Source organism: Hylobates moloch, unplaced genomic scaffold, assembly GCF_009828535.3.
Source record: "Hylobates moloch isolate HMO894 unplaced genomic scaffold, HMol_V3 SCAFFOLD_58, whole genome shotgun sequence".
NCBI classification, from domain to species: domain Eukaryota; kingdom Metazoa; phylum Chordata; class Mammalia; order Primates; family Hylobatidae; genus Hylobates; species Hylobates moloch.
The window spans coordinates 134,779-156,543 of NW_026652333.1; the positions used below are offsets into that span (position 1 = coordinate 134,779).

Here is a 21,765-nt window from a genome sequence, read left to right on the forward strand (position 1 = left end):
ATTCTTAGTTAAATGTTTGAAATATTAAATATAAATATTAAACATATTTGTGCTGCAGATATTTGCATTTTATTTATTTATTTATTTATTTATTTATTTATTTATTTATTTATTTATTTATTCTTTTTGAGACCCAGTTTGAGTATGCATATATCAGATTAGTGGATTTTTTTTTTCTTTTTTTTTCTGTAAGAGACAGAATATTGCTATGTTACCGAGGCTGGACTTGAACCCCTTGGCTCAAGTGATTTTCCTGTCTCATTCTCCATAGTAGCTAGGACTGTAGGCACATGTCACTAAGCCTGTCTAGATTCGTGGTTTTCAAAGCAGGCTGCATTAAACTCACCTGGAGAGATAATAAAATAAAGCTATATTGTTTCCCAGACTCTTTCCAAGACTTGAACTAGAATTTTAGAGGTTAGTCTTTTTAAAAGCACCCTAAGTATACAATGAAAGTTAAGAGTTAATGCTCTGAATAAACAACAGTTTTACTTAGTGTTTTATAAAATTCTGTTTTTTTAATGATATGGAGAATTGATCTCCTTTGAAATTTAGATGTGAATAATACATAAATATTGGGGATGGTACCAAAATTAAAAATGAAAAAATATTAAGGGGTTTGATGTTGAAATAGCCCTTTCTGTTAGAATCTACTTGTTTCAATATGTTACTCACTGATACCAGTGAAACTTGTGCTGTTACTGTGTTAGGGCACCCTAATTCAAAACATATGTTTTGATTCTTTGTCCTTCACTCAGTAATGTTATCGGTGCTCTGAACTAACACATGAATGAAACATCCTTATCTGTTTTTATAAATAACTGGAAAAGACATTGCCCTATTGCAGAATCACTTTGACTCTCCCTCCAAAATATCAACTCCTAACACTGCATTCATCTTATACTATAGGTGATTGTAAGTATCGGTAATAATAGCAATAAAGAGTTGCTTTGTTACATTTGATACACCAAACTAATAATCTAATGGATGAATCTTAATTTTTGTGTTGGAACGAATTTAGAAGTGCATTTGCTTATTGCATGTTAATATGTTACTGATTTTAAAAGTATATATTCATATTTCTGACATCTGTTACAAACACTTAGAACATGCTTTTCCACTTGCCATTTTAGCATTGAAGTGCTACTTCTAAAGGCATGGAAGTGAGCATTCTATAACATATCCTTGTTTGTTTTAATTTTTATATGATTTTCCCCAACTCTGAGTAAAACTGGTAACTAGTATTATGTACCACACCTATCCTGTGACTGTGCGTAGTGCTTGGTACAGCATTGACTCAATTTTTATGAGCTGTAAGGTCTACTGAAATTACAGACCTATTTTTCCTTGTAGGACTAGAGATCTTGTTTTGGACATGGTTGATGTCAAGCAGATGCATTTACCTGAGTAATAGACAATGATCTTGAAAAAGACCCACAGTGTACATGACCCATTGTTATATTTCTTATTGTTATCTGAGATATTAATTTTGTTATTGTTTAGCTGGCTTTTGGCCCTTTAGTTTATTTTACTTATTTATTTTTTAAGACAGAGTATCCCTCTGTCACCCAGGCTGGAGGGCAGTGGCGCCATCTCAGCTCACTGCAGCCTCCGGCTCCTGAGTTCAAGCAATTCTTCTCCCTCAGCCTTGTGAGTAGCTGGGATTACAGGCATGAGCCACCACACCTGGCTAATTTTTTTTTGTATTTTTAGTAGAGACGGGGTTTCAGCATATTGGCCAGGCTGGTCTCGAACTCCTGACCTTGTGATCCACCTGCCTCGGCCTCCCAAAGTGCTAGGATTACAGGCGTGAGCCACCACGCCTGGCCTGGCTCTTTCATTTAAGAGAGTATTTCTGTGTTTTAGAGTCTTTTGTGTCAGGATTTGACAGTTGCTACTAATCATGGTGGCCACTAATACCTCCTTGAGACTTCCTCATACATTCAGTTTTTTTGCAGTTGCTCCATCTAGTAGAATATGATGCTTTCACAAAAGTACTGCAAAGTGGACCTATAACTTCCTTCAGCTATTAACAGCTTCCCAGAGATAATAGACTACTCAGTCTCATCATAGACTCTTGGTTTTTCAAGAATTTTAAATGGTGATATCTGTCCTCATATGAAACCATTTTATCCCAAGACATTTGTTTACTATCATGGCTTAAGCTATACCACAACTGTTTCTGATATATACTATCCTATTTTGACAGTGGCTCAGTAATTAACCTTTATATTCCTTCTTAAGAATTTTATTTTAGAATTTGAACTTTTTAAACTCTAGGTTCTATAATCATTGAAGTTCAAGTTGGGCTGAAAATGTTGAGGCCATTTTCAGCCCACTTTGACCTTTGGAGTTCTCTTCTTAGTGGTTAAGCACCCACCCCTGATGACCTTTTATATTACAGATATTTTCCATAAATGCTGACAATAAGGTTATAAGCAGTTTTATATTTAGTTTGAGCAGGAGAAAGCCCTTGTGTTTTATTGGCCTCACCTTTCTAAAAGATTTATTTTTTTACCCTGGGGGCTTAGGACTGCATATTCTACATATTATCCCTGTATATCCTCAGTCCAAATCATTATAGTGAGTCCTTAAAAGTATATACACCTGTAAGTAAATTTAGAACAGTGTAATGCCACACACATACTTAAATGAAGTTAGATGTTTAGGGTTCGCAGTCACATGTTTTAAAAGCATGAAGTAGCTCACACAAGTAATATTTCTTATGGCTACCAAACTAGTAAACTAGCCACAATATCCTTACCTCTACACATCAGGAAATCTCCCTCGTGCCTGTTTATTTTTTTTGTTTTCTTTTATGGCAATACTGGAAGCTTAGCTTGGTTTAGGACTCCCAAAGCAATGTTTTGCAAATCTATGGTGAGCTAAACATACAAGACCTTGTGGATATTATTAAATGTGTAGGGTGTTATTTTTATTCCTTTACCTATGGTGAATAATTTTAGCTATTAACAGAAAATATAAATAGTTTATTATAACCTGGGTAAATACTCAAAGTAACCATGGAAGAGAGAGTAGCATTCTTGAAACAGAATCCTGTATTTTACACTAATGATTGGTACAACATAGCATTTCTTATATTCTTAGGTCAATTAGTTGGCGATTCATTCAGCAAAGTTTACCGAGTGCCAGACATTGTGCTAGTCATGATTTTTAATTACGATTATTTCTTTGGAGAAATCTTGTATGAAAAACTTAACATTTAGTAAGAAAGGCTTATGTGTTTTTGTGGTGACTAAAAATTCTTTATTTATATTTACTAACTTAATATTGATGTCATTTAAGGTCTCGTTCAACCCTTGGACACTCCAGATCTCACTGGAGCCAGGGTTCAAGTTCTCATGCAAATCGGCCACAGGAGCCACGGAACCGCAGTAGGATTTCTACTGTTATACAGCCCTTGAGGCAGAATGCAGCAGAAGTTGTGGACCTTACCGTTGATGAAGATGGTAAATTGAAGTAGTAACAGTAGAAAATTATGAAAGGAGTTTGATAAAAGGAAATTTCTTAATATGCTAGAAACTCCTCCTGCTTACTGGTAATATATTATTAAACTACAGGGAAATTGTCAGATTTTTTAATCTCACGTTTTTAATTGATATAATATCCTAGGCTTGTAAATTTACATAAAATTCTTTGTGGTTGTTGTTTCAATACTTGATAGCTGTTTTCTCAGGAAAAAATATTTTTGTAAGTGGTAGTTTGAGGTTAGCTCAAACTAGTTTAGTTTGATTTGTAATAATGATTGTCTTTAACTTGCCATGAAAAAGTAGAAGCAGCACTTTTTAAATATAAACACAAAAGCAGTATAACTGAATTTTAAATGACTAATACTGGCTATTTGAAATGTCTAACTTTACTTTTAAAAGTTATGTTATCCTTCAATATTATTGGTAGCTTTTTGTGCTGCTCATTTTTTGCATTTTATTTTGGCTTACAGCTATACCCAAGTAACTGAGGAAACAAAACCAGAGTTGGAATACAGAGGTTAGGAAAAGTGGTAGAATTTATGAATATATGAATGAATACATATGTGAATTTGCCCACATATTAGGAATCATCTTGAGGTATTATTAGTTATATCTTAGGAAATGGTCAATCATAATTTCCCAAAAGGAAAATGGTAAGCCATGTATGAGTTTGTTAGTTTTGGGAGTTAGCTATAAATTGGGCAAAGAATATATCAGGTAGATGGAAAGAGTTGATAGGTGGAAAGAGTTAGAGGCCATATGCAGTCAGCCCTTCTATGGGCTATTTGCAGTTTGGGTGGTCATAAGTGTCAGAGTATCAGTACTCAGTTGTTTATGAAGAGATAACAACTGTTTGCATTTCATTCAACAATCTCTTGTTTTTTGTTTTGAAGCACCAGAAATGATCTGTAAGATAGTCGTTAATGTAATAGGGATTAATTAATGATTACTCAGAGTTAATTAAATATAAGGTGACTATTTTGGAAACTTTTTGTGTTCCGATGTGACACCTGCTAGCCGGTAAGTAGGTAAAGGTGATAGAGTAGCCTTTTCCACATTACAGTAAGTTAAACCAGAATTTACACTTTACTGGGTTAAAAGTATTTCAGTGATTAGTAGATGCTCCCTTTTCTCCACTAGTTTTTCTCAGTGGAAAGCTTCTCTCTTATTAAAAATAAATCCAAAACTAAGTACATCAGACCAGCGGTTCTCAACTAGGGGCATTTTTTTCCCCTAAGTGATATTTGGCAATGTCTGCAGACATTTTTGGTTTTCACAGTTAGGGGAGGATGCTACTGACTTCTAATGGATAGAGACCATGGTTGTTGCTAAACATCATACAGTTCACAGTGCACATCTCCTCCCCAGTGAACAAAAAATTATCTGGCCCAAAATGTTAGTATTGCCAAGGTTGAGAAACCCTGGTTAAACTATTTACAAATAAACAGAAGTTCTTTTCCCTCTTTTTTTATGTACAAGCAATTTGCATATACAAGCATTTGGACATACTAGCATTCAAAGTGTCCCATATAGACTCACAGGTACTATTTGTGCCTAAGGAATTAGTTTACCATACTGCATTGTATAGAAAGTCAACTCTCTCATTCTATAGCACATTAAGAGACCCCCCTTCTTTTCAGATTTAATTGTCGTGACTATGCTTTGGATGGATTTATTCCCATCGTTCTCAATTTTAAGCAACCATTTTAAAATTAGTTCTTTGAAACTTAACTCACTCATAAGTTGAAGTCTACCTGAAATTTCTTTTACTTTCTGATAGAAAAATGTTAATTTTTATTAGAAAGCACTGATGAATATTAATATTTACAAAATTTTCTTTGGAAAACATATAAAAAGGCATGGAAAGAAGATTAAAACATATTAGAAATAATAGCTAATGTTAAGTGATTACTCTCTGTAAAGCATCATACGAAGTATGTGATCTCAGTTCATCCTAATGACAGTTCTATGAAGAAAATTCTGATACTTTCCCAGTTCTACAGATGAGGAAATGGAGAATGGTTAAATAACTTATATATATTCATACTGTCAGTGGTGAAATCAGTATTGCTATCCAGGCAGTCTTACCCTAGAATCCATATTGTGTCAAACACTGTTCTGACAGCTTATGGCCATGTGTACGTGCATAGCAAGGAACTTTTACTTTCCTTTTACTCTTTTCTTCTTTGTGATAGATCAGACAACTTATTTAGAAGCTACCTGAAAAACTGTTAAATCACCTAAATTATTGGAATAAGCATATTGGTGTTGGATTTTTTAAAATGCAGTAATATTTTGGTAACACGTCAGTTTGATATTGATATTTTGGTAACATGTCAGTTTGATATTGCAGTTTAGCTTTGTGAACCCTTTCTTTACCAAATGTTATTAGAGAGCTTATATTTTTAAAGTTTTTTTATTTAATAATTATAAACACGTTAGCTTACATTAAAATATAACCGTTTATCTAATTTGTTTTGAAATGCTAAGTTGACATTTTATATTTTGTAGAACCTACTGTAGTACCAACCACTTCTGCAAGAATGGAATCACAAGCTACTAGCGCTTCCATTAACAATTCAAATCCATCTACCTCTGAGCAGGCCTCTGATACTGCTTCAGCTGTCACCAGTAGCCAACCTTCCACAGTGTCAGAGACTTCAGCTACTCTTACAAGCAATAGTACCACTGGCACTTCTATAGGAGGTATGTAAAAAAGTGGGGGAGGGGAGACTTTTTGCCATTACTTTTGTTAGGAAAATTATTATTGTTTTTAAGTCTAAGATTTTAGCTATGTTAATAAGCGGGTATTCTTACATTATAGTAAACTTCATATGTTATCAAGGTAGTCTTTATTATAATTAGGCTGATTTCATATTTGAGTTTGTGTGCTATATGTGACCAGAGTATTATAGCTCAAATAAGAGAGCTCGGGGAGAAGTAAATGGCTGACACCAAAAGCATGAGCAACAAAAGCAAAAGTAGATAAGTTGGACTTCATCAAAATTTAAAACTTTTGTGCATTAAAGGACATTATCAAGATAGTGAAAGACAGCCTACAGAATGGGGGGAAGAAAAATATTGCAAATCCTGTATCTGATAAGCACTTTAGAATCCAGAATCTACAAAGCACTCTTAAAACAGCCCAACAGGCCGGGTGTGATGGCTCATGCTTGTAATTCCAGTACTTTGGGAGGTTGAGGCGGGAGGATCACTTGAGACCAGGAGTTTGAGACCAGCCTGGCCAACATGGTGACACCCTATCTCTATTTATATTTAAAAAATAAACAAGTAGAAAGAAACAAACAAAAAGCCCCAACCCAACAGAAAGACAACCCAATTTTAAAATGAGAAAAGATTTGAATAGATATTTCTGAAGAAGTTATGCAAATGACCAAGAAGCACAAGATGCTCAACATCAGTAATCATTATGGAAATGCAAATGAAAACCACAATGAGATACCACTTTGCACCCACTAAGGTGTCTATAACACAAACAAAAATAGAAAATCACCAGTGTTGGCAAGGATGTAGAGAAATTGGAACCCTCGCGAATTGCTGGTAGGAATGCAAAATGGTGCAACTGCTGAGGAAAACACTTTGATGATTCCTCAGAAAGTTAAAATAGAGTTACCATTGGATGCACTAAGTCTACTCCATAGGTATCTTCCCAAAATAATTGAGAATGGGGATGGGAGTTTTTAAAATTTTGATGATGTCCATTTTCTGGGGTTTTTTGGTTGTGGTTTGGTCTTTTGGTGTCATATCTAAGAAACCATTGCCTAATCCAAGGTCACAAAAATTTATTCCGGAGCTTTCTTTAGTTTTAGCTCTTATTTCAAGCTAGTTCTTATGTTTCAATTAGCAATGATATCTCTGGCTCTTTCTTGTATCATTTGTTTAACTGAGCCTTAAACTAGCTTTCTTTCATTTTTGGATAATGGTACAGAGATAGGAACTTGCTAACTGCTTACCAATAGAAACACTGTAGACCCTGTAGCTTGTGGATTGACTAAATCACCATTAATAATGAAACCATCTTATATTTTCTATCCCTTTTTGCTTTTAATAATATCTCATTTAATTCTTTTAATATTCATGTAATTTACATCTAGCAGATTAGAAAACTACATGTGGCTGGATCAGGAAGTACTCTCTCCTCTGGAAAACTGAGGGCAGAATTGAGAAACATTCTCAAGAAGATTTCCCACGAGTGTCTTTTTTGTTTTTTTGGCGTAGGCTAGTCTTGAAGTTCCAGGGTCAGGTGATCCTCCTACCTCAGCCTCCCAAGTAGCTAGGACTACAAGTGTGAACCACTGTGCCCAGTAGGGGTGTCTTTTAAAAACATTCTCTGAAAAAATGTAGGCAGAAATGAAATGGGCTTTTATTTCATTTGTTGAGTACATACTCTTTTCTTAGCTTGTTACTTGGGTATCTTATATGTTATTGTATATATTTTAATTCTTAAAAAAAAAAAAAAAATCCTTGACATGATGAGACTCACACCTGTAATCCCAGCTCTTTGGGAGGCCAGGGCACGCAGATCACTCGAGGCCAGGAGTTCAGGACCAGCCTAGGCAACGTGGTGAAAACCTTGTCTCTTTTGAAGAAAAAAACAAAACAAAACAAAAAAAACAGAAAATTGCAGAAATTAGTGAGGCATGGTGACACATACCTGTAGTCCCAGCTACTCAGAGACTGAGTCAGGAGAATCATATGATCCTGACAAGTCGAGACTGCAGTGATCCTCTATGGCACCACTACATTCCAGCCCGGATGACAGAGTAAGACCCTGTTTCAAAAAATAAAAAAAATATTGATGTTGGCATTTCTCTTACCGTTTCAGAAATGAAGAAACCTGAGAAGTTAAGTACTTTGACAAAATTGTAATAATCTTTGAGGCAGGGATTTGACTTCTCATTGACTCCTGTCTCCTGTTATAGCTTTATGTAGCATTCTTTTTTTTGTGTGTGAGACAGGTCTGACTCTGTTGCCCAGGCCCGTGTGCAGTGGCACAATCTTGTCTCACTGCAATCTCCACCTCCCAGGCTCAAGTGATCCTCCCGAGTAGCTGGGGGACCACAGGCATGACCACCATGCCCGGCTAATTTTTGTATTTTAGTAGCGATGGGGTTTTGCCATGTTGCCATGTTGCCCACACTGGCCTCAGTCTCCTGGGCTCGAGCAATCCACCTGCCTTAGCCTCCAGAAGTGCTGGGATTACAGGTGTGAACTACCACACTCGGCCTATGTGTAGCATTATTCTTACGTGCATTTTATGTGATACAGTCCCATCTTTATTTCAGAATAGTCCGAAAGCTTTTATATATAAATCTTTGTTCATTCACAAATCAGATTTAATCTCTGAGCATCTTGGCTACAGTCCTAAATGGGCCTCTCTTAAGGTCCATTTCCTTCCAGGACCCTATGGAACATTAGTTCAACTATTTTCTCCACAACCTGTCCTTGTACCTTTTTGAATATTTCCAACCCTCACATTCAAGCTATCTAGCTTCACACTTATCCAAGTTCCTCCATAAATTTATGGTTTCTAATCCTGGGCTTTCTGTAGGAAATCACCATTGTCTTGATCAGTTCCCTTTCCTTCCTCCTAAGTGCCTATTTCAAAACACTCTCCTTTTCCTCAAGGTTTTCATTCCCCAGGGGAAATTTAAAAAAATGAATAAATGAAAGTTCCTAAGCATGAACTCCTGCAACTTCCAATGCCTCCATATAAACTTTTGTGGCTCTTTACCTGTCCTCGTCTACTAATTCCTAGTCTCCTAACTCCTTCCTGTCCCTTCCATCCAGTTCCTTTATCTGTGCTCTACCTCTTATCCTTTCCTTTGTCCTTAACCTTGCTTTAACTGTCATCTTCCCTGTGTCTTCGGCATCTTCTGTGGTTTCATTTCCTTAGTACATGCACATGTACACTTGTTTTTGTCTATGTACATTTAAGTGTATTTTTGTCACACTAAACTCTTTAATGGGCTTCTGACTCCTTTCATAATGAATAAACATGATCTTTTAAAATCTGACAGTAGTCTCCTTTTCATAATTCATTTTCTTCCCAGGACTGTGTTCTCATCCCCCTTCTCACTAGCCCATTTCATAACTTTAAGTGTTGTCACCTATCACTAGTATGCTGATGACTCTCTCTTCTGTGTTTTTTGACCACTGTATTTGTTTTAAACTTCTTTTTTTTTTTTTTTTTTTCCAAGACAGGGTCTTGCTTTGTCACGTAGGCTGGAGTGCAGGCTCACTGCAGCCTCCACTTCCAGGCTCAAGTGATCCTCCTGCATCAGCCGCACAAGTAGCTGGGACTACAGGCACACTCCACCACACCTGGCCAATTTGTGTATTTTTTGTAGAGATAGGGTTTTGCCATGTTGCCCAGGCTGGTCTCGAACTCCTGGACTCAAGCAATTCACTTGCCTTAGCTTCCCAAAGTGCTGGGATTACAAGTATGAGCCACCATGCCTGGCCATTTTAGACTTTCATATCCAGTTGCTTCTTGGACATCTGTCCTGGATCATTCTGCAGTCAGTTCAAACTCAGTGTGCCACAAACAGCTCATTATCTGCCTGACCTCTCCATGTGGTCCTTGTGTTATGCCTACATGATATCTTATATATTCATTTGTTTAACACATATTTATTGGTGGCACACTATATGTCAGGCACTGTGCTAGGCAGTGGGAACAAAACAGATAAATTTTTCTTCTAACAGAGCTTACACTGTAGTGGATAGCAATAGCTAATATTTGTTGAGCCTATAATGTTGGCCGGTGGATTTACCTATAATAACTCTGATTTTTGCAGTAACCAGTGAGGCAGATTTTATTACCCTTCTCATTCTACAGGTGAAGTAACATATCCAAGGTTATATGATAGTGGAGCAAGAATTCAAACATAGGCAGTCTGGCGTGACACCTCTACTTTTCCCCTTTATGCCAAGATTTCTCAACCTTGGCATTACTATTGACTTTGGGCCAGAATAGTTCTTACAGTGGGAGGTGGGGAAGGGTTGTGCTTACAGGATATTTAGCAGCATGCTTGGTTTCTAGCCTCTAAATTCCAGTAACATCACCTCCCTTCCAATTGTGACAACCAAAAATGTCTCCAGGCATTGCCAGATACTGGGGACAGTATTGCTTTATACTATGCTAGAACCCAGTGTTTCTGTTCTAATACTGGTTGATTTGTATCCTAAATTGTCTCCATGCTTGATGATGAGCTTCCTTAAGGGCCAAGGAGCAAGTGTTTCTCTTCTTGGCACTTACCTACATGATTGCATGCTGCTTTTCCCTTGTGAGTTGAAATTAAATATAGAAAGTGCTTATTGAGCCACCTACATTGTGCAAGCATGTTTCTGGTTGCTAGAGATAAAAACAGCAAAGGCAGACCATACTGTAAGTTATGTTAAAGGTCAGGACTTTCATTTTCACCTTTGTATTCAGTGCCTTTTGTAGATCTTTTACCACGACTTTTATTATGTGTAAGACCGTTGAATGAATGAGTAATTCATGCCTGCATCTCGATAATCCTGCTAGAGTTACTGAAGGCACTCCTAGGAGGCCCTTTAACCAAATTATTGTCACTGGGTTGTCGAGTTAATTTCCCTAATGCAGGTTCATGATTGTCTCATTTTTAGTGGGCCCTCTATGGGTTAATTTTAATAGAAAAGGAAGTGTTTTATTTACTGAATCATATCTTTGTATTTCACCTCTAATTTATGACAATTTTATTTGGGTAGTAACTCTTGAATGAGAGGCTAATTGGTTGTCTTTACTTTCGGATGCAAGCCTATTTGAGAAACAAAGAGGTTCTGGACTATATGTATTCAAAATGCTCAAAGGCAAAAGAGGAACAGCTATTTCTGAACAGATACGTGTCATATCCATCACTTTAGTGATGGTTACAAACTCATACCCTGACTTTTAGAGTCACCGTAATCCTCAAATAACTTGGTTTGTAAAATTAAAGTGTCAGAATTGGAAGGAACCATGAAGGTAATTTAGTGTATCCCAGTGAGTGAGCTTAGTGTCCCAAAGGTTTTCAACCTTTTTTTCCTGATGCAATACACAATAAATGATATTGACTTGTATAACACTTTTACATAGAGACTAAGATAAAACCCTGAAAATGCTGTAGCAAGTAAAGCTACTGTAATAATGAGTAATTGCTTTACATATTATAATTTATAGGAAACAGTTACTTAATGTTGGGTTCAGCATAGCCCTAAAAGACTTCTGATCATGGTCAGTTCCTGATATGCTAGTTTTAACACTGACCAGGTTATTCAACACATTTGGAATACAAGTGAATGAAAGTAACATAATTATAGAACTGACTTTGGAACTGCTATTATTTGTTTTAAAAAGTAAATAATCTGGCTGGGCGTGGTGCCTCACGCCTGTAATCCCAGCACTTTGGGAGGCCGAGGTGGGTGGATCACGAGGTCAGGCGATCGAGACCATCCTGGCTAACACGGTGAAACCCCGTCTCTACTAAAAATACAAAAAAATTAGCCGGGTGTGGTGACGGGCGCCTTTCATGCCAGCTACTCGGGAGGCTGAGGCAGGAGAATGGCGTGAACCTGGGAGGCGGAGCTGGCAGTGAGCGGAGATTGTGCCACTGCACTCTAGCCTGGGTGACAGAGCAAGACTCTGTCTCAAAAAAAAAAAAAAAAAAAGTAAATAATTTGTTGACTTTGTTTTTATTACAAATTACAATATTTAACATAATTCTAGGGGCAGTTAGAGGTTGGTGTCAGTTTGTATTTCAGTTAGTGTCAGTTTGGTTTTCTTCTGTCCAAGTTCACAGACCCATGAATTCTAGTTCCCAGGTTAAGAACCTTTACAAAAGGGTTTGGGACATTAGCCCCATAGGCCAGACTAGCAGCTTGGAAAAAACGAATATACAGAAATTTAGATTAGAGCTACTGTGTAACAGAGGTTGGAGCACAGACCTTGAAGAGTTGAGAATCAGGAAAGGCAGGATAGGACATGTAAGAGAGGGCAGAGCCAGGAGAATTTTAGGGAAATTTGCTGAATCTTACCAAGCAGAACCTGAAGCACCCTCCTACCCAGGTTCATTTATGTGAACCCATAATTCCCTTTATTATTTAAGCTGTTTTGGTTGGATTTTTATTTTATTTGTAAAGAAGCAGAAGATTCCTAATTGATATATTGGCCCAGAAGAGATTAGCTAGGTACTTTGAGCCACATAGTAGCAGGGTATCCCTACTCTTGGGTACTCTAAAATCAAGGCTAGGATAGTAATGTTCCAGAATTCTAAGGATTCTGAGGAGACACCTCAGAATCAGAGTGGAGGGTTTGGCTTTAGGCTGTTGACTCTTTTAATCAGAGGCTTCAATTTTTAAAAATCTCTTTTATATAGTTTCCATATAATATTTAGTTTGAGGAAGAGTTTCTGGGTTTTAAATGAGTTTGAAACACTGGGACCGACTTTCAGGGGATACTTTTGCAGTTCTTCTGCCATAGAAGAACATACCTTCAAAATAACTGGGCATGTGGCAGAGAGCATAATCAGGACTCATGTGTTTTATACCGGGAAATTTATCTATTCTAACAACCATGCAAGGCAATTTTATTACCACATTTTATAGAGAAAAGGAGGTTAAATAACTTTCCTAAGGTCACATTGCTAAAAGAAAGGTCCCAGATTAGAACCCAGATTCATTTGAGTCCATGTTTTTTTCCCCACTATGTGACACTAAGTCATTAGATTACTATAAAGCACATTTTATTTTTCAAGTATTAGAGTCTAATCATTTCTTGTATTCTGTTGGTTCTGACTATAGCGTCCAAAGGAAGGAAAAAAGATAATGGTCTGGACATGGTGGCTCATGCCTGTAATCCAAGCACTTTGGGATGCTGAGGTGGGCGGAGCTCAAGACCAGCCTGGACAATGTGGCAAAATCTTGTCTGTACAAAAAATACAAAAATCAGCCAGGCGTGGTGGTGTGTGCCTGTGGTCCCAGCTACTTAGGAGGCTGAGGCAGGAGAATCTGTTGAGCCTGGGAGGCGGAGGTTGCACTGAGCCAAGATCGAGCCACTGCACTCCAGCCTGGGGGACAGAGTGAGACCCAGTCTTTAAAAAAAAAAAAAAAAAAAAATGTGTGTGTGTGTGTTGGCAGATAGTGAGTCTCTACCAGATACACTCTGACTTGGGTGGCTGTGTCTTAAGATGAGATTTTATGAAGTCCATAGCTGTCTGCTTTATGTAGGAATGATTTATGATATTAGGGGTTCATGGAGCTTAGGGGAAGAGCATTTGCTTTGTAGCATATAGTGGAAGGACTCGTATTTTTAAACTTTTAAAACACAGTTTTACTGGTAATAAATCATTTGTTATGCCATAGGAAAACATGATCTATTGCCATACTTACACATCACAGTAAATACGAGCTTCTTGAAGAATTTAAGAGTTTCAGGAAAATCCCAATGAAGACCACTGCATAAAATCTTGTGATGTATATGTTAAGAATGTGGCACTATCGGCCGGGCGCAGTGGCTCATGCCTGTAATCCCAGCACTTTGGGAGGCTGAGGCGGTCGGATCACCTGAGGTTGGGAGTTTAAGACCAGCCTCGCCAACATGGAGAAACCCCATCAGTACTAAAAATACAAAATTAGCTGGGCGTGGTGGTGCATGCCTGTAATCCCAACTACTCAGGAGGCTGAGGGAGGAGAATCGCTTGAACCCAGGAGGTGGAGGTTTGGTGAGCCGAGGTGGCGCCATTGTACTCCAGCCTCTGCAACAAGAGCGAGACTCCATCTCAAAAGAAAAAAAAAAAAGAATGTGGCGCTATCACATTATTTACAGAGATTTGAATTTACTGAATATTTCTTTAAACAATTATTATTTATACCCTATACCCATTTTTTTACACAGTGATATTTCATGATTTGATTATTCTGTGCATTTTTTTCTATTTCAAGATGACTCAAGGAGAACTACATCTAGTGCTGTAACGGAAACTGGCCCTCCTGCAATGCCAAGATTACCTTCCTGCTGTCCCCAGCACTCACCATGTGGAGGGTCGTCACAGAACCACCATGCATTAGGACATCCTCATACAAGTTGCTTTCAGCAGCATGGTCACCATTTTCAACATCATCACCACCACCACCATACTCCCCACCCAGCTGTCCCAGTTTCTCCTTCCTTTAGTGATCCTGCTTGCCCTGTGGAAAGACCTCCACAAGTACAAGCACCTTGTGGAGCAAATAGTAGTTCTGGTACCAGCTATCATGAACAGGTATGTGGAATTTGAGTCAGTCTTTCTTTCCTGCCTCCCTTGTCTCTCTCTCTCTCCTTCTCCTTTTTCTCTCTCTCCCTCTTCCTTCATTCCTGTCTCTCTCCCTCCCTCCATTTCTCTCCCTGCTTTCTTCCCTCCCTGCCTCCTTCCGTTTCTTTTTTTTTTTTAACTCCCATTCTTCCTTTCCTCTCTCTCTCCCCCTCCTTCCTTCCCTCTCTTCCCTTTCCTCTTCCCCTTCATTCCTTCCTTTTCCTTTCTCCTTTCCCTTCCCCTTCTTCCTGTTTTAGATGGCTGGAAAACCCAGCATGAGGGAGTCACTACTTGCATTAAAACCAACCCACCTTTCTTTTTTAATTGTGGTGGCTTCGGGAGGAGGAAAAAACCCCTAGGGACAGATTTTATACACTAAATTAGTCACATTCTTACATTTGAAAATGGCCTCATTTAGTGGTCTGTGGTTTCTTTTTAATTAAGTCTCTGGGATTTTCAGATGGACTAAATTATTACAACTAATTGAATGGACCAGGGATGTGGGTAATCAAAACTAACACTTAATCTAAAAATCACTTTTTTTTTTTTATTCTGGAATGGTTTTTGATGTTTTTAGTTAAATACAGTTGAATCTGATCTTTGGGATCTTATTTTAAACAAATTATTGAAACTCTAGTGTCAGGCTAATTCATGAAAAATTGGAAAATTCTCCCAGTTTTCCCCTTTTACCTCCTACTGTAGAGTTCACTATAACCTTCATTCATCTAGAAATAAACAGCCTTCTCATTTGCAGACCTGTAGCATGTTTTCTCAGGGGCAGATGAGGTTTTCAGTTTATGGAGAATCAAAATGTCAGCAAAAAATTATAATTAAGTAAATTAGTTGGTATTGACTTCGCAAAATGTCAATTAATATTAAATTAGTATTGGCGATCACGTGGACTAAAAGAAGTCAAGTGTTCCATGCTACTTTAACTTTTGTTATGTCACTTCTGTGTGCGATTGTGATATAAGTCTGCGTGTTGTAACTCAGGAGGCTGAGGCAGGAGAATTGCTTGAACCCGGGAGGTGGAGGTTGCAGTGAGCCGAGATCATGCCATTGCACTCCAGCCTGGGCGACAGAGTGAGATGCTGTCTCAAAAAACAACAACAAAAACAAAAGATGTAATTTCAGAGAAAAATTGTAATTTTGACGTATAGTATTCCAGAAAAAAAGTGCTGGAAAAAAAGTCAAAGAGGCTGGCATGGTGGCTCACTCATGTAATCCCAGCACTTTGGGAGGCCAAGGCAAGTGGATCACCTGAGGTCAGAAGTTCAAGACCAGCCTGGCCAACATGGTGAAATCCCATTTCTACTAAAATACGAAAATTAGCTGGGTGTGGTGGTGTGTGCCTGTAGTCCCAGCTACTCGGGAGGCTGAGGCAGGAGAATCACTTTAACCTTAGACATGGAGGTTGTAGTGAGCCAAGATCGTGCCACTGCACTCCAGCCTGGGCAACAGAGCAAGACTCCGCAGTTTTTTTTTTTTTTTTCTTTTTTTTTGAGACGGAGTCTCACTCTTGTTGCCTAGGATTACAGGCATTAAGCCACCGTGCCCGGCTAAGCTACCGCTTTTCTATGTCACCTGACCTTTCCTAAAGTACTTGCCTCATCTTTTAAAATTTTGATAGTACGTCTTCTGGGTCTGACAGATTAAAAATAATTAACAAGGGCTGGGTGCGGTGGCTCATGCCTGTAATCCTAGCACTCTGGGAGGCCAAAGTGGGTGGATCACGATATCAGGAGTTCGACACCAGCCTGACCAACATGGTGAAACCCCATCTCTACTAAAAATACAAAAATTAGTCAAGTGTGTGGCACGTGCCTGTAATCCCAGCTACTCAGGAGACTGAGGCAGGAGAATCGATTGAACCTGGGAGGTGGAGTTTGCAGTGAGCTGAGATCATGCCACTGCACTCCAGCCTGGGTGACAGAATAAAACTCCGTCTCAAAAAAAAAAAAAAAAAAAATTAAGGAGATGTATTCTCTTTAAAAATACAGCTGGTACTATCAAGAGGAAGTTTGAATTGAGTAGAAAAGATAATTAAAGAGATTTTAGATGTTATTTCGGTTTTGGTAACATTTCTTGGTATTAACGGAATGTCCAGACCCGTCCTATCTCTTGGGAATGAGGGAGCATCAAGAAAAATTTTCCAGTGGATTGAATGAAAGGATCTGCTTGAAAATATAACTTTCTTTTGCTATAAATTTGGTTACATGACGCTTCATAAGTATTGTAGGAAAATGGTGAAGAGGTGAGTCTACCAGCTTTTCCTACGTTCATTAAAGAGCTGCCGAAAGTCTCATTTGCAGAATATTTTGTTATTAATAAAATAATGCAGCTAGTTTGAGGCATCAATTATGTATACAACTTTTTATTTCAGCTTGAGTTAATTATAGGTAGGATCTCTTTTATAGTTCTGTTCAGTGTAAAACAAATATAACCCATTTACCCACCTATAAGTATTAGAAGTATTTGGACTGCAAACAAAACTTGAGAAGAATCAGCAGGATCCCAGGCATTCAGTGGTGATAATGGGTTTGAAGGTAAAGAGAATGAGATTTTTGAAGACAACAGTTTGAGACTCATATTGATGTTTGTAGGACTCTAAAATTAACCACATGCTCATAAAATAGCCTCATATGGCCTTCACTTTAGACCTGTTTGGGTACAGCAGAAAGTAGAGGAGCAGAAGAAAGCAAACAAAACCTGAGATTTGTGATTTTGTAGATATCTTATGTTTGAGTGCCAGATTGTACATAGTTAAAGAAAAATTAGACCGGTAAACCGAGAAGATGCAGTAGTCATGTAGATAGTCCTCACTGCTTGCTTTGATTCGATATGGCTTTCATTCCTACCCACCCCTGCCACACCACCCCCCACCCCCCACCCCCCCCCCCCCCCCTCCTTTTTTTTTTTTTTTTTTTAGAGAGGATCTTGCTTTTCTTCTCAGGCTGGCCTTAAACTCCTGGGCTCAAGTAATCCTCCTGCCCCAGACTTCCAGTTGGCTGGGACTACAGGCATGTACCACTGTGCCTAGTAGTTTAATTAGTGTGATGTGCCATTTATAATCTGTGTAAGCCAATTATTATGTCCCATCACTATACTCATCTTGCTTACTCTTGATTGTCCTTCGAGAATAAGAATTGAATGAACTGGAATTGTGAAGAAGAGGGTTCTCATTACTGTTTTTTTTTCCCTTTATTCTTTAATTTTACCCTCGGTTTCTTCTAGGAATTACTTTACTCTGGGAATGTTCTTAATCACTGACTAGAGATGAAGATAAAATGAAATTTGGTCACCTTCATAAGATGTTGATATTCTGGTCCATTTGCTAATTTTAGTCTAGTAGGGAAAGGATTTGAACCATAAACATAAATTCAGTTTTAAAACATTATTCTTAAACTGTATTTACCTGAATTGAAGTCATACATTGTATTAGCCAACTCAACAGAAGAACAGACATATACTTGATTGTACAGCTCAACAGAAGGAGAACAGACATATACTTGATTGCAGACAAATAATACAAAAGAAAGGAGCTCTCCTCCTTTTCTCTTTCCCAACTTGAGTATCATCACGCCCCTTTCCTTTCAGCACCCAGAGTTCCTTTTGTTTCTATTATTCCACCTAAACCTAGAGCTCACTGAAATTAAAAAGACTGCTGTGGTTCCTCTCAGGACTGTTGGGTGACTTGGGCCTTTGACAAATGCATTACCCTAGGTTTTTCATCTCCAGCCCCTCAGCTTCCAGTATTGCACAGTTCCTGTATATAATTCCATATATAACATCACATCTTTATGATCTTTAATCACATTTTGAAAAGTATGGTTCCACTGAACCTAAGCAGTAGGTTTGTATTCAAGAATACGAAGAAGTAGCCGGGCGCGGTTGCTCATGCCTGTCATCCCAGCAGTTTGGGAGGCCGAGGCAGGTGGATCACGAAGTCAGGAGATAGAGACCATCCTGGCTAACATGGTGAAACCCCGTCTCTACTAAAAATACAAAAAAAGTAGCCGGGTGTGGTGGTGGGTGCCTGTACTGTAGTCCCAGCTACTAGGGAGGCTGAGGCAGGAGAATGGCTTGAACCCGGGAGGCGGAGCTTGCAGTGAGCCGAGATAGTGCCACTGCACTCCAGCCTGGGCAACAGAGCGAGACTCCATCTCAAAAAAAAAAAAAAAAAAAAAGAATACAAAGAAGTGATTCTTGCCTTTGCTCTAGAGTAGAGGTGAAAGTGTTTTACTTAGGATTTTTCCAGATGCTTTTGGAAGGCAGTGAGTGCATAGTGGCTTACGCCTGAAATCCTAGCACCTTGGGAGGCTGAGACGGGTGGATCGCTTGACTGAAAGAGTTTGAGACCACCCTGTGCGACATGGTGAAACCCCATCTCCAACAAAACAAAACAAAGCAAAACAAAAATTAGCTGGGCGTGGGGTCTCGTGCCTTTAGTTCTAGCTTCTTGTGGGTGGCTGAGGCAGGAGAATTGCTTGAGCCTAGGAGGTGGAGGTTGCAATGAGCCAAGATTGCACCACTGCACTCCAGCCTGGGTAACAGAGATCCTGTCTCAAAAAAAAAAAAAAAAAAGCTTTTGGAGGAAAATATTACTGATGAGTGGAAGTGGAATCTACCCTCTGGTTTATTTCCCAACTTAGTTAGTGGGTTTTCCCTAAAATCATATTCCTAATACAAGCATACCTTGGAGATACTGCAGGTTCGGTTCCAGACAACCACAATAAATACAATAAAGTGAATATTGCAATAAAGCAAGTCACATGAATTTTTTGTTTCCCAGTACATATACAATTTAATGTTTACACTGTACTATACTAAGTCCACCGCACAGTGACATTATGTTTAAAAAAAGTACATGCTTCAATTTAAAAATACTTCAGTTAAAAAATACCTTATTGTACATGTTTCAGTTTAAAAATAATTCAATTTAAAAATACTTTATTGCTAATAAATTTTTTTAAAATGCCAGCAATCCTCTGAGACTTCAACAAATTGTAAACTTTTTGCTGATGGAGGGTCTTGCCTTAATGTTGGTGGCTATGACTGATGAGAGTGGTGGTACCTAAAGATTGGGGTGGCTGTGGCAATTTCTTGAAGTAAGATAACAATGAAGGGCCGGGCGCGGTGGCTCACGCTTGTAATCCCAGCACTTTGGGAGGCCGAGGCGGGTGGATCACGAGGTCAGGAGATCGAGACCACGGTGAAACCCTGTCTCTACTAAAAATACAAAAAAATTAGCCGGGCGTGGTGGCGGGCGCCTGTAGTCCCAGCTACTCGGAGAGGCTGAGGCAGGAGAATGGCGTGAACCCGGGAGGCGGAGCTTGCAGTGAGCCGAGATCGCGCCACTGCACTCCAGCCTGGGTGACAGAGCAAGACTCCGTCTCAAAAAAAAAAAAAAACAAAAACAATGAAGTTTGCTGCATTGATTGACTGTTCCTTTCATGAAAGATTTCTCTGTAGCACATGATGCTGTTTAATGGCGTTTTACACATAGAACTTTCAGAATTGGAATCAATCCTTTCAAACCCTGCAGTTGCTTTAAGTTTATGTAATGTACTAATGTAATATATTAAGTTTATGTGGTATTCTAAATCTTTTGCTGTCATTTCCATTTTTTTTTTCTTTTTTGAGACAGTCTCGCTCTGTTACCCAGGCTGGAGTGCAGTGGCCTGATCTTGGCTCACTGCAAGCTCCGCCTCCTGGGTTCATGCCATTCTCCTGCCTCAGCCTCCCAAGTAGCTGGGACTACAGGCGCCTGCCACCATACCCGGCTAATTTTTTGTATTTTTTTTTGGTAGAGACGGGGTTTGGCCGTGACAGCCACGATGGTCTCAATCTCCTGACCTCGTGATCTGCCCGCCTCAGCCTCCCAAAGTGCTGGGATTACAGGCGTGAGTCACCGCACCCGGCCTGTCATTTCCATCTTTTTCCTAGTATCTTTACCAGGAGAAGATTCTGTCTCAAGAAACCACTTTTGCTGCAGTTTTTTGTTTTGTTTTTGTTGTTGTTGTTGTTGTTGTTTAAATGATGTGTCTGGGGTCCTGCAATTTTTTTTATTAAAAAAAAAAAAAAGAAACCACTTCCAGTTGGGCATGTTGGCTCATGCATTTGCTCCCAACACTTTGTGGGGCTGAGGTGGGAGGAGTTAAAGACCAGTCTGGGCAACATGGCAAGACTCTGTCTCTACAAAAAATTTAGAAATTAGCTGGGCGCAGTGGCATGCGCCTGTGGTCCTAGCTACTCAGGAGGCTGAAGTTGGGAGGATTGCTTGAGCTGGGTAGGTGGAGGCTGCAGTGAGCCGTGTTTGTATCACTGCACTCCAGTGTAGGCAACACAGTGAGACCTTGTCTCAAAAATAAATAAAAGAGCCTGGGTGCAGTGGCTCACTTCTGTAATCCTAGCACTTTGTTTGGGAGGCTGAGGCAGGCAGATTACTTGCAGTTAGCAGTTCAAGACCAGCATGGCCAACATGGCGAAACCCTGTGTCTACTAAAAATACAAAAATTAGCCGTGTGTGGTGGCATGCACCTGTAATCCCAGCTGCTTGCGAGGCTGAGGTAAGATAATTTCCTGAACCTGGGAGGCGGAAGTTGCAGTGAGCCAAGATAGCACTGCTGCACACCAACCTGGGAAATAGAGGTTGGTGTGCAAAAAAAAAATAAGATAAAATAAATAAAAGAAAGAAACTACTTTCTTTGCTCCTCCATCAGAAGCAACTCATTCAACTTTTGTCAGGATTTGTGGCAATTCAGTCACATCTTCAGGGTCCAACTTCTTATTCTAGTTCTCTCGCTGTCTTCACAACATCTGTAGTTACTTCATCCACTGAAGTCTTGAACCCCTCAAAGTATGCATGAGGCTTGGAATCCACTTCTTCCAAATTATTAATGTTAATATTTTGACTGCCTTCCATGAACCACAAATGTTCTTAATGACATCTAGAATGG

General features: G+C 38.9%; 1 protein-coding gene across 9 annotated transcripts in view; it reads left to right on the plus strand.

The window, feature by feature from the left end:
- Positions 1–21,765, plus strand: part of LOC116463750 (E3 ubiquitin-protein ligase Arkadia) — a 116,511-nt gene that overhangs the window by 71,016 nt on the left and 23,730 nt on the right. For all 9 annotated transcript variants that reach the window (XM_058434834.1, XM_058434832.1, XM_032147003.2 and 6 more), the window contains exons 4-6: positions 3,307–3,470; positions 6,003–6,197; positions 14,457–14,776. In XM_058434834.1, coding sequence (XP_058290817.1) covers positions 3,307–3,470; positions 6,003–6,197; positions 14,457–14,776 — 679 coding nt within the window. The remainder of the gene's footprint in view (positions 1–3,306; positions 3,471–6,002; positions 6,198–14,456; positions 14,777–21,765) is intronic.